The following is an 18131-nucleotide window of genomic DNA, read 5'->3' as shown; positions in this document are numbered from 1 at the left end:
TAATAAAAAAACCCCACCAAAACCAAACCAAGGGATACATTTAAGACTGTCCACGGTTCTTGTCAAATTTAAGATGGATCTTCCAACTTGCCTCTCATTTTAAAAGAGCAAAACAAACACAGTCATACTTCCAACATTACAGCCGAGTCCCTGTGAGAGCACTGCTGTGAGACAGTTAAATTGCAGGAGAAGCACATTAAGAAAGGGTCCATATTTGAAAACTTCTTTTCCTACCTTTTACAGTGGACAGTTTACAGGAGGGGGAATAATTTTTAAAAACCCAACCCACCAAAACAATAAACAAAACAAAAACCAAAACAAGTAATTCAGCTGCCACCGCCAGCACTTACTTTCCTGAGTCAGACATAATTCTGAGGGAATATTTTTATCTTTAAAACCTCTGCCTTATTTGTAAACTGTTATGAAAAAATAACTGATGTGTTTCTACAGCAGTGACACAAGTTATAAAGAGAACACTACAACTCTTGGAATGCTTTAATCCTTAGAGTGCTGGTATATTGGTACCTAAACAGGTGAAGAAAACATCTGTTTGCAAAGACTGCACCTTTTTAAATGAGAATACTCTAGACCACATTCACCTCAAGCAGGTTTATATTTACAGTGAACAGCAGTCAAAAGAATCTGGGAAACAAAAGACAGCTTTTGTTTTTGATGCTTTGCAACACAAAAAACTTTTACCTGCTCTCACGTCATCCCACTGCAAACAACAGAGTCTGCTGACCTACTTACACAGCTGTAGCAGGGTGTAAGGAACCAAACTGCAGGAGACAAGAGGGAAACACTTGTCTTTTTGAAACAAGCTGTCCTTAGATTAATGATTTTGCTCCAGATTAACCATAAGGGCTAGTCTACACAAGCTTTGCCAATATTGCCACACTAGCAAACATTAGTATTAGAGTAGCAAAGCCATCCTTCCAAAGCAGAGAGTAATAAGGGTTTTGATGATATATCCTTTACCTGCACCAGTCTTTTGGCCTTCTCCAGAGAGCATTAGCATTTTAAAATGAGGTTACACCTCCAATAAATGTTTCCAGCAAAGACATGCACCAAACCCAAAATACGCTCACAAGGATGACTCAGTCTCAAAAATGACATAAGTACTTAGAGATTTTGCATCAGTAAGGAGAAAACTTTAAAAATTCTGCTTCTGATGCAAACATAAGGTCAATTTAGTCTCCTCCTGATCTGGGCTTCCTTATGTAGGTTTAAGTCTTTCAAGTACAAGCTTTCCATGTTAAATCTAATTAAGTCCTACTTAGGATTGACCATTTTAATGGTGAAGTGTTTTCATTTGTCTGCTTTTATCCCTGCAACATTTTCTCCCATGAAAGCTGGTCTTTCTGCGTGCAAAAAACCTTAATAATCACATTATTAAACAGGTCAGACAAAAACATGATGCAGCAGTTCACTCCACCCACTGCCATCCTCCAAAAAGATATTTTACAACCAAATCAGAAGGTTTTCTTTGAGGTCGCACCCTGGCCTTTAGCACCACACATAAAAGACAGTCTTCACCACACCCTGCAAAGGGTGCCAGCTCTCAGAGGATTTTGGCTATGCCTCTTGTATGTCTCTCTTCTTAAGATTATCTGTAACTGCAACTTCAGGTCTCAAGGCAAAGTAGTCCACCTAACAGCTCAACACAAAAACCTGCAGAAGTTGCTTTGCTTGGTTTAGGAGAAATAGCTAGGAATAAACTTTCCAACAAATGAAAAAATTAAGTGAGGCAAAAACATAAGGCTTTGCCCACACACACAAGAAAGAGAACAAAGCAATTCCTTCAGCAGCAGCACAGGGGACATGTACAGGGCTCATGGGCTTTGCTCAATGAAAAGCTTGTTTACCCTGAAAATCTGAAGTTACTCTGACTACACTGAGCTCATCCAGAGCTAGATTGTAATCTGAATTGGAAATCTACCCTCAACCAACATCTCTTGCCTAAACATGGGAGTTAGCCCTAAGTAGACAGAACACACACTTGACACAGTCCCTAAGAATGGACCCTTGGAGCTTCTCAGCAACAGTAAGTACCTGCCATTTCATTTTACTTGGGCTATTTTTTAGGCAACTTGGAAAACAACCAATCAACTGTACTAGCCGAGCTTACAAACAATTCAAACACAAGCAATGCGGATGAGCTGGCTGCTGGGCACCAATGGTTCATGCCACACACCTCGTACACAGCGTGAAGCGCCGCTCAGCCTCATCAATGCGTGTAGCCCAGCAGACCTGGGTCAGCAGTTGGCTGTTCAGCTCTTCCCACATGAAGCACAGATCTATTATGTACATTCCTGTATTAGAAGTACTTGCCATTGGACTTAGAAAGGTGGTTTTGGTTTGGGTTTTTTTTTTTTCTTTGTTTTTAAAAGGTGGGGGGAAAAAAAAATAATCTAATCCCTGTTCCTCTACGGGCAGCAGACTAACTCGCATGGAACACCCATTAAAGCATCTCCTTAAGTAAATCTGTATCATATTTATGCCACTTTTGTGCTACACAACACTTAAATTCACTCGCTAAGTAGATGATACATGAGATTTCCAGTCCACATCAGTTAAATTTAGCTTTCTACTGAACAGCAGCGTTACACCTATTAGGTAGCAGTTTGGAACTAGGACTTCCTCAGAAAAGCAAAGGAAGGCATTTCTGGTATAGTTTTAAACCAGGAAAGGAACCGTATCTTACTTGAAAATACATCTTCTTGCAAATGAACTCTGCTTTTAAGTTTATTAAAAATGCTTTTTTAGAAGGAACAAGCACAGTACCGTACCTGTGCTGTTAAACTTACCATTAAATATACTTAAGAAATGCAATGCTGTGTAGCATGTCTCTAGTAATCCAAACATTCCTGTGACTTACTAAAATCAATATTTGGAAAACACCAATGAAGCTGCTGAAAAAACTTGGTTTAATCAGGTTTTTATACTTCACTTATCCTTATAGCACATGGGAGAAATAAGCATCAGAGTCGGAGCAAGATTTTCATAATTGCTGGTAAGTATGAAGTCAAATGGGCAAAATTACAAGTGCACGAGTAGCATCGTGGGACAACTGGAAGTTGCAACAACTGTTTCTTTGGGAATCCAACTGAGGGAGGCACCAGAACTCGGGGCATGCCAGGAGCTCAAAAATAGAGATCTGCAAGATTATCACAGAAAATGATGACACAGCCAAGAAGAAAAAGGAACCAGGAGCATGGATTTCACCATCAAAAGAAGGAAAAGCCAAGAGTGTAATTCGGAGTACTAACTGTGTCTGTAAACAGTAACAAGAGCTGTACCATACAGTTTAGAGTTGTTCAGGAGATGTAAACCAATGAGCCTGAGGACATAAACCAGCCACTAACTACGTGGTATTAAGAACGTACTTCCTTGATAGCCAACAAGCAATGTCAGAGCTGTCCATAAGAGTGATTTTTTTTTTGTTTGTTTGTTTTACTGGAAATATGAAGCAGTCATATAGATATAATACAGGAGACAAGTACAAGACTGGAGACACCCCTCTGTATAGGTAGTGCTACACTGGTACTCAGTACAAGGACAGAGAGAAAGCTTTGTACAATATATGAAATACGAAGTCTGAACAGAGAGTGAAGAAACAAATTCTTTAAGACCATTTGTTACTTTTCATATATGTCAGTCTACACGAGGAAGAAGTTCCTTTTGTAACCGCAGCTGAGACCAATGCAAACAAAACAGGTTCAAAGAAAAAATAATACAAAAACCAAAACACAAATCAAGAAGTCCAAACTCATCAACTCCAGATCTTTCTCCAGACACACGAGCACTTTCAGAACAGCCCTGTTCCATCCACAAAATACATTTTAAGGCATGCAAGAAAAGTTATTAATAAAAAAGATTCTTTTAATAATAGAAGTTTTGCCAAACAAGGCAATTAATGCAGGTGTAAAGGCAACCTACAGAGTATAAATTACCCAGACATCCCAAGCAGCTCCATCCTGCCACACCTCCTTCCACCCCAACTCGCCTCTTGCATCAGGCACACAGACGAACTGTGTGTCTTCAGATACAAAAAAAGGACAAGAAGCTTCATCTCAAGTTCTCGTGTGTAAACAAGATGCTCCGATTTCCAGTTCTCCCTTTGCCTGACGTGTAGGAGCAACCCAACTGTATTTTCTTACTATTCTGAGCTGGGCAAGAGCCTTATTGCTTCCTCCCTTCAGGCCATCTTTAGGGGCTTGTTGGAGCAGGAATATCATTAACAACTCCCCATTCAAGCCTGGTACAGTGATTTTTAAATCCCTTTTAAACCATAAGCTTTTACCATACCTTTATCACTGTTGTCCCTCAGCTACTTATGCAAACATAACACACATTTAGGCACTTATCCTGAGCTACCTCAGGTAGAGAGTTCCTGGTCAAGGCAACTACTTTGATTTATTGCTTCTCAAAGTTACAGAGATTTTACAACTCAGTTATCACTAAAACATCACAAGTGACATTTTAGTTTCCTTTTTTAAAAAACGAAACTATGCCTAATTTAAAAAATAGATTTAAAAGTCTGGAAGCAAATTCTGACATGATTTATTCCTGCCTTTCTACTGCCAGGGCAGCCTGTAAAGTTCCCAGGAGACTGTCAGAAACAAACTTCTCATAAGAAACCTCGAAGACAACATGGTTTTAGAGCCCTCCTTGATAGAGCAGTTACCACAAGGCTGCCCTGCACACCCAGAGAAGAGGCATCGAGCCCTAGCACAAGCACAATGCGATTCAGCTAAACCAGAACTTGAGAGCATGGGGTCCTGACAACCAAATACCTCCCAGCTTCACCAGTGGTTTGTATTTGTGACTCCAGTACTAGTCCCAATTAGAAAAAAGTTTTAAAACACTATAAAAGGTCTCTATAAATGTCCATGAAAAACAAACAGGTATCAGGAAACGAGCAGCAGAAGCTACTGGTACGCGCTGGCTTCCACCTTGCCTTGCTCTACAGTATTTATTGTCTAACAAGTGTTAACAAAAACTGCCAAGTCGCACCTTTCCAGTGCACTGCAGAACAGATGTACCGTCCCACTTTTCACATCAGCACTTCGGGGTGCTCACAGACACACTTACACAAGGACAATGTCTCAGACGACTGCCTTCTCATGGTTTCATGACAGCTCAAAATGCTCCAAGTGCCAGCACGCAGAGGAAAGGACTGGAGTTCAGTGATGGGGAACACGTTCCACCACATCTCTGTGGAAGTCTATTTTGGCACTGGCAGACAGGTTACGGTTTTGTGGCTGTGCAGGGGTCTTACAAGGCCTGCAACATTTTAGGGATGTCAGAAGGTTGAACAGCACAAGTGAGAAGATACAAATGCTGTCAGGTTATTTCTGACCAAAATCCATTTACAAGAAGAACAGCTATTTACAAGTAAAAGGAAAATAATGTGAACTTAATTTTACATTTTTATTTTTGTTTAGTTATGTTTATCTGGAAAAAGATGCAAATATGGTTACTGGTCCACTGCTAAGTTAGCAAAGCCCTGGGGAACAGTATAGAATACCTATACCCATCTGTAATCTGTTCACACAGATGCATGAAAACCAAAGACAAAACTTGTTGAGGTCACAAACATGTCTTAATTTAATTTCTAATACAGCAGCACAATCCCTGCGTAACATTAAGTTCATCTAAGAATCTGAGCTTAAATATCCTCTTTGTTAAGGTAGCTCCCACATGTTCCCTGTGATACACGCAAGCAGACAGTAAGGTAGCAAAATATTAAGAGCTGCAAGTTGGCCAGGAACGACTCATGCCAGACAGTGACTGATCTGTTCAGATGAGAATATCTGCTGCTACCGCTGAGGATACCAGGAATACTTGGACCAAACCTATCCTATAAAAGGTCTGTAGATATATTCTACACTTACACCAAACACACTAGTGCGAGCATGGTTTATTCTGGTAAAGTACTCTTATGCCACAATAATTTACACTGAGCTCACAAACTACATAAATTAAACCAGGGCAATAGAATTGTATCTACATTAGGGCAATTGCCAGGACAAAAAGTACTAAAAAAAAAGGGCAGGCTTCTGGCTGATTTGTTATGGAAGAGAAAATGAAGAACTAACCTGGCTCAAATTTAACTTCTCTGGGATGCACAGCAACATCCCTTTGAGCCAAACCACACTTTGTCCTATGGCAGTCTCTTCCTGAGGAATTCTCCTTTTCTCAGGCTGGGAACATACCACAAGATGTAGGAGATATGCAGGAAGACTTCTGTGTTTTGTAAATGACAGGATTTGCTCCAGGGGCACACAGAGGGATTAGATAAACCTGTACATATAAGGCAGTTCTGTAGGAATTCACACAACCACCCCAGACCTCACTGCCCTCAGAGAGCTATAAGCAACTTGGCATTAAGCAATTGAGGCAAGACCTCAAGAATCAAACTACCACAAAAATTAAAAGTCTTACTGGTCCCACAAACTGAAAGTTTATTCATGAAATGGGCATCTATTTCTTTTCTGTACTTGCAGAAGCTAGCCTATGGACAAGAAAGGCAGATGGGGCCCACGACACCAGTAACAGTTTCCCGTGTTTCTGCATCCCCTCCATGTCTTTTGTTCTCTTTGTGCTGAAGCCGCCATTTTTGAACTGCATGGATAATCCAGTTGCCAAATAACTAGAGGGAAGCCACATCACTATAATTTACAAGTGTCCTACTCATAACCAGTCAGCCAAACAGCTTCCATGCAAAACTAAAAAACAGGTAACGCTCCTCTCTGTGGCTGCACAAATCCTTCAGCACACAGACTCTGCTCACACCCAACCACCCCCTCAGAAAGTCCATGCCTACTTATTTTCCTACTCACACCCTAAATGAAGCATTCATACAAACCCTACACAGCTTCTGAACTCGCCCACTGACTTGCCCACAGCCACAATACACACTGACACAGCCAGACACAGAAAACACCACGCCAACTCGTACTTCCACTGCCTCACTACTGTTTCACGTACCCATTCATTTTTCTTCCAAGTTTTACTTCTGAAATTAGTTAATGGATTTTTCTGAGCTTTATATTGGAATTTTTCAAATGAGAGCAACCCAAATCAATTGGCATTTGGAGAGTGTAACAGCCTCTGGTATCAGAGCGTGCTTTGGAATCATCTACCCTTAAAATACAAGGACATAAAATTCTTGAGTCTCTTGCAGTAACTCCTTATATAGAGACCTAGACCGATCATTTTATTTGAAAAAACAACTCTCAAAATAAATGGGACTTGCATAGACTAGGCACAGGCTGGAGATAAAATTAATCTCAAAAAAAAGTCACTGAAACATTGCTTTTGGCTGGAAACATAATGCTCCAACACTGCCAACCTACCTGACCAATTCTACCCAATGGGAAGACCAGGTGGACTAAGGGATAGATCCTGGAGTGATAAAAAGAAGAGACATAGGCAGCAGGTAAAAATTAGCCCCTGCAAAGGCAGGTAATACAAATGTATTTCTTAATGTGCCATACAGGAACTAGGCACATATATTTTTGGTTCTTTACATCTTGCAAGCCTGAGGAGTAAAGATGAGTAAGCTTGAAAAAAAAAAAAAAACAACAACCTAACCTACTTTCACACATAGTTAATGAGTTCCTTCATGGGATTTGAACCTGAACAATTTTGAGTTTTAAAAAAAAAACCAACCCACAACTCTAATGACTACAAGTTTTGTTGCTAATGCAGTTATGCCTGGCACTCTTGCTCCTCACACACGCTTAACTCATGTTTCCCCAGTACATTTTTCAGAGATGAACAAAACGCAATACCTAAAGATGAAATTCTGTGAAAAAGGTACTTCTTCACAGAATAATTTACAACATCTTTTAATTAAAGTCTTTTTCACAGTAAAAAGTTTCCTGTAAATTCATCTTGCTGTTAGAGTAGAACAGCAGTTTTTCCAATATGACCTCTTTCCACCTAGGGCAACTCTTTTGAACCTCTAATTTCAGATATGGCATACAGTCATCTAAAATATGATGACCAACAACCTAAAAAGCATTCAGGCGTTTTGAAGAGTATTGGATCAATGGCTCATTTCAATTTCATGTCTTTGATTTGTCTTTCACCACAGTCTTCCGAAACTGCTCCTCAAGACAAGCAGTGAAAAAAAATTATTAGTAGTACATAGGCTCCGTGGTGTCTTTTTTGCCAATTCTTGCTGATCTTCTTTGTGAAATTTATTTCATTTTATATCTCAGTTCTGCTAGCTCAACCAGGGCAGAGAACTGTTTCTTTAGGTCTGTCAATGATCAACACCCATTTAAAAGTTAAACTCTATTTTCTGTTTATTTTTGTACTCGAGAACATTATACTATAATGGTCACCCAAAATACCATATTGCCTAAAAGCAGATGATAATACAACACTGAAGCAGGTTGCACTTTTTTGGAGAGTAACACACAGACTCCCCATCCTCACCTAGCTCAAATATGCAGATTTTATGATAACTTCACAGGAAGCTACAACTGGGAGGAATGCCCAACCGTTACAAGAAGTCTGCTACAGACTTATGATAATCCTGCGTTTAAGTGATACTGAAAGGTCTGCGCCTACTTTACAGGCTAAGATAAAATTAATGTCTTTATTAGCTGCAAACGATAAGACTTAAAAATAAAGACCCTTTGGGATTAACCACTTGGAATTATCCTCTCTGACACGCAGCTATGTCCTTTAAAAATCTTATGGCGGGTTTATCCCTTTGACTCGATGTCACTGGACTCATCACATCCAGCGCGATGGAGAGGCTCAAACTGCTGTCGCCAGCTGCGGCAGGACCCCTCACGACATGGGTTTGTTTCTCTGCACACAGAGTCCGGGACAAGCTCCTTGCCGGGCCCCTCGGCAGCCGTGACTGTGCTCACCCAGCCCCGAGCGCTGACCCCGCTGCCGTGACCCGCTGGGCCGTGACCCCCCGGCCCTTCCCCAGGTACGTTCTCAGGTGGCGCACGGGAACTAGAGATGAGGACACAAACCCGTGGGGTTTTTTTTCATTGAAAACCTGATGTACTTCAGGATCCATAAGCACCACCTGGAGCCCTGTCTCGCTAAAAGACGTTACGGAGGTAAAAAAGCTGATCCTGAAGTGCTGACTCGGTGCAGGCGACGGCCGCAGCAGGCACAGCGCACCGGCGGCTGCCCCGCGGCCGGGCCCCTCCCCTCCCACCGAGCAAAGTTTATTTTTTTCTGGGTCGCTCGCTCACGCCAGGCACTTGGTGGCACTTCAGTCGTTGGGGGCGGGTTGTGCCCCCCCTCCCCAGGGGGTTAAACGGCCCTTTCACACCCGGTGTAATGCAGAGGACGGGGGCTCGGGCCGGCGGGGGAGCGCACGGCGGCACTGGCCGCGGGGACGGAGGGAATGGCCCGGCCGGGCCGCTGCTTTCCCCGGGGCGCTGGGGCAAACCCCGGGGAGGGCAGCGCCTGCTCGGGCCACGGCCGCACGCCCCCTCCGCCGGCCTCCCCTGACTCTTTCGTCCTTAAAAGCAGCCAAGCCCGCTCCTTACGTAACCGTTAACGGGCACACACACACACCCCCGCCCGGGGAGCGCGGCCTCCCGCCGAGCCGCCGCCCGGGGAGGGAGCTGGGGAGGCCGCGGGCCCGGCCCCGGCCCGCTGCGGGCCGCGCCGCCGCCCCGGCCGTACCTGATGTAGGGGCTGGCGGCTGCCAGGATGTTCTTCTGCACCGGGATCTCCTCCCCCTCCAGCACCAGGTGCGCGTCGCAGAAGCGGCTCTCCTCGCGGAAGGAGCTGAGGGCCCGCAGCAGCCGCGCCGGGTGCTGGGGGTCCGACACGGCGCTGGGCCCCGACATGCTGCCGGGCCCCGCCGAGCCGAGCCGCGCCGGGCCGGCCGCCTCAGTGCCTGCCCTCACACCATGGCTGCCAGCCCGCCGCTGACATCATCTCCCTGCGCCGCCCCGCCCCGCCGCCGGCCCACGCCTGAGGGGCGGGAGCGGGACGGCCCCGGGCTCCGCGGGGCCCTGGCTCGCCCGGCCCGGCCCGGGGGTGGGGGCGGCCGCGGTACTGCGGGCCCCGGGCACCGCGGGGCCCTGTTTCGCCCGGCCCGGCCCGGGGGGGCGGCGGGGCAGAGCAGGTCGGGGAGCCTGAACCCACCATCGCCTGCGAAATTACTTTTTTTTTTTTTTCCCCCCTCCCCTCTTGGCTTTAAAATATGGCTAAACTCTGCCTCTTACCTATATTTTTTCCCTTACAAGAGCTGGAGGTAAGACGATAGACGTTAGCATGAGAAAAAGTTAGAGAATGAGAATTAAATACAGCAAGACTCATTTCGGTAGTGCCGCTGGAAATACGCCCTTCTCAGGCAAAAAGATTTTGTTCAGGACTGTTCACAAGGTTTTAGGCCGTATATTTAACGCGCTTAATTGCACATTAAGAGATAAATTGATTCCATCTGCTGCTGCTTTAACAGCATCCAGTATGTGAGTAGCGAAACTCTGTTTGCACCGAGTGAAAGTGTCTCACAAACTGTGATCTACTTTACCGGCAGTTCGGTCGGTGCTGCCAGGAGGGGGCAAACACAATAGCTCGCCATGGCCCCTGCTCCGACAGTCAAAAGCGGACTTGGGATTTCTTAGGCTGGGAAACACCCAAAAGGACATCACGCTTTCTGTTTCTCTGTGGGGAGAATAAATTTTCTGAGGGCCTGATCTAGTAAACTGTGATTCTTTTATTATTTGCATTTCTTTAAATCGGTGATGTCAAGCATGATCTATAAAATGCATACCTTTGAAGTGTGGACAACTTAAAATTTTTCAAATTTATCCTAGTCCAGTCTGATAGCTCTCCAAATCGTTTTACCCCTAGAAAAAAAAAGAACAAAGGTGTCTGGAAATGTCCCCATAGGAGAGAGAAATGAATGACTTTACAAAGGCAACATTGTCCCTCCCAAGCTAGACACAATGGTGTTTTGTTCTCCAGATGCTGGGACATCTGCACATGCAGACCCCAGCAGTCAAAACACCGCACCAAGTGCTTGGTTGTGGAGAGTGTGAATAGCCCCTTTCAGCCAGTGTTTACAGTTCAACCCTTGCTTAAGTGCTTTCGGGCTGGAGAGGGGTCGCAGAGAGTACCATGCTCTAGGGTTGTGGTGCAGCTTTGAACAAGTTTTAGAAGAAGCAGAGGATGAGTTTCCCGTCCTGGTGTGATGGAAGGCCTAAAAACATCCTCATCTGCATGAAACACCAGCAACCTTGCATCACTTATTGTTATAACATACCCATTTAAAAATATTAGAAGGTCACTTCTTCTGGCTTGGGTATAATTATCCAGGATGTCAAGTGTAGAATGAGGAAGAGCACAATAGATCAAGAGGACACATCCCTGGCTCCCTTTGAGGGTAATGAAAGCAGAGAGCACTCTGCATCTGGACTGCGGGTGAAAGATGTGTTTTGCTTGTTATTAATACTTTGGTAATTGCATACCCAAGGGAACAGTGGTTTAAATTATTGCGAAAGCTGTCATTGAGTGGCCTGGTTATTTAAAAACACTGGTTTGTTTCTGTGCCTCCTGCATAGATTGTTATGTAGGAAAACATAGTTGTATTTCTGGTTTTTAACTCGTCCTAGTAAACAGTGTTTCTGCTTCCTCCTGCTGTGTATGTGGGGCAATGGGACAAGGTGTAACAGGTAATGTGCACTTCCAGAGAACAAATTAATTATTATGCTTTGTTATTTGTTTCATTTCATGAAATCTGTTGATAAAAAAAGAAAAAAAAAAAAAAACCACTCTACCAACTAGAGGGCCATTTGTAACATCTTGGAAGTGATTCTATGTATGCATACCCATGGCCTGATTCTCTTGCTCAACTATGGTTTTTTTCCTGTAATGGAGCTGTCTATCCCTACTATTTTTTATTTGGAGTCACTAAATCTAGATTATTTTTTATGCCATTACAATAACTCCACTAGTTTTACTGGGCTAATTTATGACTTAAATTGGTGCAAAAGAAGAATCTAACCTTTTTGTCCCTCAAGATTTCATTCATAGCGAAGGATGTCAGAGAGCAAACCAAATGACACACTCATCACCATGTGCCATGTTACCACAACAAAAGAAACCCACAAGCCTTGCAGCCACTTGGCAAAGCATATATGCATTCCCCCTTGTTATTGCCAGCCTAGAAATGATACAGTGTGTTACCATATTCAGGGTAAATGTTTCATCAGATTACTATTGCAGCTGGTAAAAACATTCTTGAACAAATTTGTGATTAGCCATATGGTTTTATCCATATTGTCTCTGCCACAGGAGGATACTGGGATTGGCAAATTCAGATTTACATCACTGTTTTTCTCTGCAGGTTGACTACAAACCTGATGCTAATCAAATCCTGTGTAATACTGACCAAGGTCATATGGCACACTTTGTTTATAAGAATTTGTTTTGGGTATGATTTTTAAATTTATTTTCTGCAGTATACATGAACGTAAATAACACATTTGCTTTCTTGGACTGCAGATAACTAAATCTGATCCGTTTTTATGATGAATATTCCCCCATCATGTCATCTCTGTCGGTAAGAGTTAGCTCCTCAGAAGTCAAGTAACTCTGTATCCAAACTCATGATCATCTTAAAACATAACCCTATGAATTCTACAGAAAAAAGTCTGGAGACAAACTCTTAAAAGGAGATCTATAATAAAGGTTAGACTTTTGATTCATTACTACCTCATAATTCCAGAAATATTTGTGGAGACTTGTTAAATCCAAACTTTTTCAGATTAAAAGAAACAACTCCACAGCTGGTGTCCTTTGCCAACATCAGAAGTCAGTCTTCCATTCCAGTACTGGTTCCATATTACTTACAAAAATGGAATTCAGTTACTACTTTGGAAGATAAAGTTCTCTTAAACAGTAGTGGTAATATGCCTTGAAAACACTAGAGATGACTATTTCTGCAACACACCTTACTGAAGTGTTTATTTCCATTTTATGGAATATATAAACATTTAAATGCCCAAAACTGCATTATTTTAACTCTAGATCTAACCACAGTGACTTTTTTTTACATTAAAAATAGCTTGCATATTCTTTATACTTACAAACTTTAAAGGCTTAAGCAGAGAAAGGGAGGTATAGTTGTTACAGAGCAAACAAGAACTGTGGATGATGTTGGTCCGATTCCTGCTCTGCCGTAAACACCTTGTGTAATCATGAACAAGTCACCAAAGCCCAGATTCTCGTGTGATGGGGAAATAGTAAATGACAATGATTTCATTCTGTTTTCTACCTGTAAAACACAGTGAGCAGCAGAGACACTGTGGGAGTGCGTATATAAAAGAGTGAGAGATACCTCAGTAGTGTTGTGATACGTGTGGAGCAGATGAACTCCTAAAATGGATGGATGTGCACCTAGTTTTCTCCATCAGTAAAGACATCTCCAACAGTAAAAACAGCTACAATAGGAAAATACAATTCAAAGAAAAAAAGCTCTCATTTAAAGAAAAATCAATGCCCCAAATCAGAAAACAGAAATACACTCAGGGGGTTAGGAAATGCCATTCCGATAACAAAAACGAGTCACGGTGTACTTCTACATTGAAACATGCTTTTTAATTGTGACGATGAATGAGAGTTGTGTACTTTTGTTGGGAAGCGTCTGTTACAGGCAATGATAAACCCATGTCAGAACATGGATGCTCCTAAGCAGACAATAAAGCACATGCTTAGCTGTAGCAACAATAGTTTGTAGTTTCAACTACAGTGTAGTCCAGATGAGGTCTAAATTAAGTCTTGCACTCTTTTACCTAAACAGTTTGTTGAACATGTTTATCTGAGTTCTGCTAGAAATATACTGCTCTCATTCAAATATACTGTTATTAACAGAGAGTAGTAGCAATATTATATGTTTATTTTTTACACAATGTAATAATCTGATTACATGAAATGCCATGTCACATATTATCCTCAAGGAAAACTGATTTAAATACAAAACACCTAAGATTGAACAGCACTAAAGTATAATTGAATGCTACATAAAACCATATATTCTATTTAAAGTTACTTCTTTTTGTCAACATAAAAGGGAAAAAAATACACCATGAAATTATTAGCAAAGCAGTTTTTTAAAGTTCTAAATTAAAAAGTTGTAGCACCTCAATGTAATACTTTGGTTCTGGTGGAGTTTAAGAAATCAAGCATCAAGAGAATACATTACCGTGACTTATTAGTATCACAGCAGATCGTTTAATACGAGGTTTTCTGGCAGGAGACAACTTTCATCGTGATCTGCAGTCTTGAAACAGTCCATGGAAGTTACATGACCTGCAGACATATGTGACTCATGCCATGCATCACCCTGTAAACACAGTACTTCATTTGCTCAGAAAGCTACATTCTACTCAAATAAAACATAGAGGGTGTCACTCTCTGTGTCAGTGACCAGCTGGAGTGCAGGGAGCTCTGCCCGGGGATGGATGAGGAGCTGACTGAGAGTTTATGGGTCAGGATTAAAGGGAAGGCAGGGACAGGGGATGTTATAGTGGGGTCTGCTACAGGCCACCCGACCAGGAAGACTGAGCAGATGAGGCCCTCTACAGACAGATGGGAGCAGCCTCACCTTCACAGCCCTGGTCCAGATGGGGGGCTTCAACCACCCTGAAGTGGTTGAAGCCACTTGCAGCATGGAGTGGTTATGCTGCAACACTGTAGCACATAAGCAATCCAGGAGGTTCCTGGAATGCGTTGATGATAACTTCCTTCTCCAAGTTCTAGAGGAGCCACCGAGGAGAGGTCTCACCAACAGGGAGGGGCTGGTGGGGAGTGTGAAGCTCAGGGGCAGCCTTGGCTGCAGTGACCATGAAATGGTGGAGTTCAAGATCCTTAGGTGGTGAGGAGGGCACACAATGAGCTCACTACCCTGGGCTTCAGAGAGCAGACTTTGGCCTTTTCAGGGATCTGCTTGGCAGAGCAGCATGGGATAAAGCCCTGGAGGGAAGAAGGGCCCAAGAAAGCTGGTTGATATTCAAGGATCACCTCCTCCAAGCTCAGGAGCGATGCGTCCTGACAAAGAGGAAGTCAGGTAAGAACTCCAGGAGGCTGAATGGATGAACAAGGAGCTTCTGGACAAGCTCAACATAAAAAGGAAGTGTACAGAGGGCAGAAGCAAGGACAGGTAACCTGGGAGGAATACAGAGAAACTGTCTGAGCAGCCAGGGATCAGGTTAGGAAGGCCAAAGCCCTGATAGAATTAAACCTGGCCAGGGACATCAAGGGCAACAAGAAAAGCTTCTATAGGTACATTGATGATAAAAGGAAGACTAGGGAAAATGTGGGCCCTCTCCAGAAGGAAACAGGAGACCTGGTTACCTGGGACATGGAGAAGGGTGAGGTACTCAATGACTTTTTTGGCCTCAGTCTTCACCAGCAAGGGCTCCAGCCAGACACACCACCCAAGACTCAGAAGGCAAAGGCAGGGACTGGGGGAATGAAGAACTGCCCATTGTAGGAGAAGATCAGGTTTGAGATCATCTAAGGAACCTGAAGGTGCACAAGTCCTTGGGACCTGATGAGATGCATCCACGGGTCCTGAGGGAACTGACAGATGAGGTGGCTGAGACACAATCCATCATATTTGAAAAGTCATGGCAGTCTGGTGAAGTTCCCACTGACTGGAAAAGGGGAAACATAACATCCATTTTTAAAAAGGGAAAAAAAGAAGACCTGGGGAACTACAGAACAGTCAGTTTCACCTGTGTGCCAGACAAGATCATGGAGTGTATCCTCCTGGAAACTGTGCTAGGGCACAGGGAAAATAAGGAGCAGATTGGTGACTGCCAACATGGCTTCACTAAGGGCAAATCGTGCCTGATGAATTTGGTGGCCTTCTACAATGAGGTTACAATGTTGGTGGATAAGAGAAAAGCAACTGACGTCATCTACCTGGACATGTGCAAAGCATCTGACACTGTCCCACACAACATCTTTGTCTCTAAATTGGAGAGACATGGATTTGATGGGTGGACCACTCCATGGATAAGGAGTTGGCTGGATGGTCACACTCAGAGAGTTGTGGTCAGCAGCTCGATGTCTGAGTGGAGAGTGGTGACAAGTGGCATCCTCAGGGGTCATGTTGGGACCGGCGCTGTTTAACATCTTTGTTGGCAACATGGACAGTGGGATCAAGGCACCCTCAGCAAGTTTGTCAGCGACACTGAGCTGTGTGGTGGGGCCGACACGCTGGATGTGCCATCCAGAGGGACCTGGACAGGCTGGAGAGGTGGGCCCATGTGAACCTAATGAAGTTCAACAAGGCCAAGTGCAAGGTCCTGCACATGGGTCGGGGCAACCCCAAGCACAAATACAGGCTGGGTGAGGAGTGGATTGAGAGCAGCCCTGCGGAGAAGGACTTGGGGGTATTAGTGGATGGAAAACTGACTCTGAGCCAGCAACGTGCGCTCACAGCCCAGAAAGCCAACCATGTCCTGGGCTGCATCAAGAGAAGTGTGGCCAGCAGGTCAAGGGAGGTGACTCTCCCCCTCTACTCTGCTCTTGTGAGACCGCCCCTGCAGTGCTGTGTCCAGCTCTGGGGGCACCAACAGAAGAAGGACACAGACCTGCTCGAGCGGGGCCAGAGGAGGCCATGAAGATGATCAGGGGGCTGGAGCACCTCCCCTGTGAAGACAGGCTGAGAGAGTTGGGGGTGTTCAGCCTGGAGAAGAGAAGGCTCTGGGGACACCTTAGAGCAACCTCCCAGTACTTGAAGGGGGCTACAGGAAAGATACACTCCTTTATCAGGGAGTACAGTGATAGGACAAGGGGTGATGGTTTTAATCTGAAAGACAGAAGATTTAGATTAGACATAAGCAAGAAATCCTTCACTGTGAGGGTGGTGAGACACTGGCACAGGTTGCCCAGAGAAGCTGTGGCTGCCCCCTCCCTGGAAATGTTCAAAGCCAGGTTGGACGGGGCTTTGAGCAACCTGGTCTAGTGGAAGGTGTCCCTGCCCATGACAGGGGGTTGGAACTAGATGATCTTTAAGGTCCCTTCCAACCCAAACCATTCTATGAGTCTATGATTCTTGTTACCTTTGTCTCCTATTCCCTGCCCCATGAGTTGTATACATTAGCACTTATTACTGATCATTCTTGTTTTGGAATAGTTGTGTACCAGTTCCACATATAATTATTTATAATGGAAGTTATTGCTATCTCTTATAAGAGATTTTATATAGTTATTGATGAGATAACATTTAGTCATTTCTTGTCATAAGATAAAGTTGTTCCTGAATGATATTATCCTACACTCAGTAGAAGGTTGTCTCAGTCTGTGTAATGGGATAAATAGCATTTTACTCAGTTTCAGTCTTCAAGTCTTTCTCTGGTACAAACATTCCATGCAGGTCCAGATGCATTTCTACATCTACTGTGGCTCGGCCCAATTCTTTGAATGTTTTAGCATCCAAGACAAGTAGGAAGGGTGCCTTCTTTGGATCAGATGTCACAACACAGGTTAGAACAACACCTGTGACATACAAACGAAGAATTAGAAGCATACTAGCTACACCAAGCAGAAAAGATAAAACTGTCAGGAAACAATTCTTACTTCCTAAGAATTTTAGGACACAAACTGAAAGTGCTTACTAGATCAAGAAGTCTACTAAGAGCGCTAAAGAACTAATGAATGCTTCTCTTCTGTGGTTCTTTCTGATCTGCCTGCAGTTCATTGGGAAGGAAAAAAGCAAACCAACACTGAACTATGTGCCTGGCAGTTTTGGAATCATCCTTTCAGCTATTTGCCATCTGCCTTTGCAAGGAGTCACCTGAGAGCAGAACTGGATCAAGATTACAGGGATACTTGCAGTGCCACTTCATGTTCTCATCTGTAACAACACTGACTTCCCACAGCTTCAGCTGCTCCAAACTATTGGTAAATGCAGCTTGAGCGGCTCTCTGGAAAGTCCTAAGCATTGGTTTTATTGTTTATGGCTACCTTGGGACATTACACAAGCTGATTTTGGTCTACCGTTGCTTTGGGTTTTTGTCTGCAGGTATAAAATGGCTGGTGCTAATTTTAATCTCACAGCGGAAGCATCAACCCAGCTTTCTTGACTAAGAACAATGAAACTTGTAAGATTTAATGCAAAA

The 18131-nt window shown here is 43.7% G+C and overlaps 2 protein-coding genes across 6 annotated transcripts in view; both read right to left on the bottom strand.

Moving 5' to 3' along the window:
* GAN (gigaxonin) overlaps window positions 1–9907 on the bottom strand; it is a 44302-nt gene extending 34395 nt beyond the window's left edge. For both annotated transcript variants that reach the window (XR_012630631.1, XM_074882193.1), the window contains exon 1: window positions 9673–9907. Coding sequence is in view for 1 of the 2 variants with exons in the window: in XM_074882193.1 (XP_074738294.1) it covers window positions 9673–9839 (167 nt within the window). In the remaining variant the exon portion in view is untranslated. The remainder of the gene's footprint in view (window positions 1–9672) is intronic.
* A 3667-nt stretch (window positions 9908–13574) lies between these two features.
* The window catches only part of BCO1 (beta-carotene oxygenase 1), a 68598-nt gene continuing 64041 nt past the window's right edge, over window positions 13575–18131 (bottom strand). For all 4 annotated transcript variants that reach the window (XM_074881284.1, XM_074881283.1, XM_074881286.1 and 1 more), the window contains exon 12: window positions 13575–17508. In XM_074881284.1, coding sequence (XP_074737385.1) covers window positions 17336–17508 — 173 coding nt within the window. In that variant the 3' untranslated portion in view covers window positions 13575–17335. The remainder of the gene's footprint in view (window positions 17509–18131) is intronic.

The sequence above is a fragment of the Strix uralensis genome, chromosome 12, assembly GCF_047716275.1.
Source record: "Strix uralensis isolate ZFMK-TIS-50842 chromosome 12, bStrUra1, whole genome shotgun sequence".
NCBI classification, from domain to species: domain Eukaryota; kingdom Metazoa; phylum Chordata; class Aves; order Strigiformes; family Strigidae; genus Strix; species Strix uralensis.
Note: the sequence above shows the minus strand (reverse complement) of the source record. Positions and strands in the feature narration are given on the sequence as shown.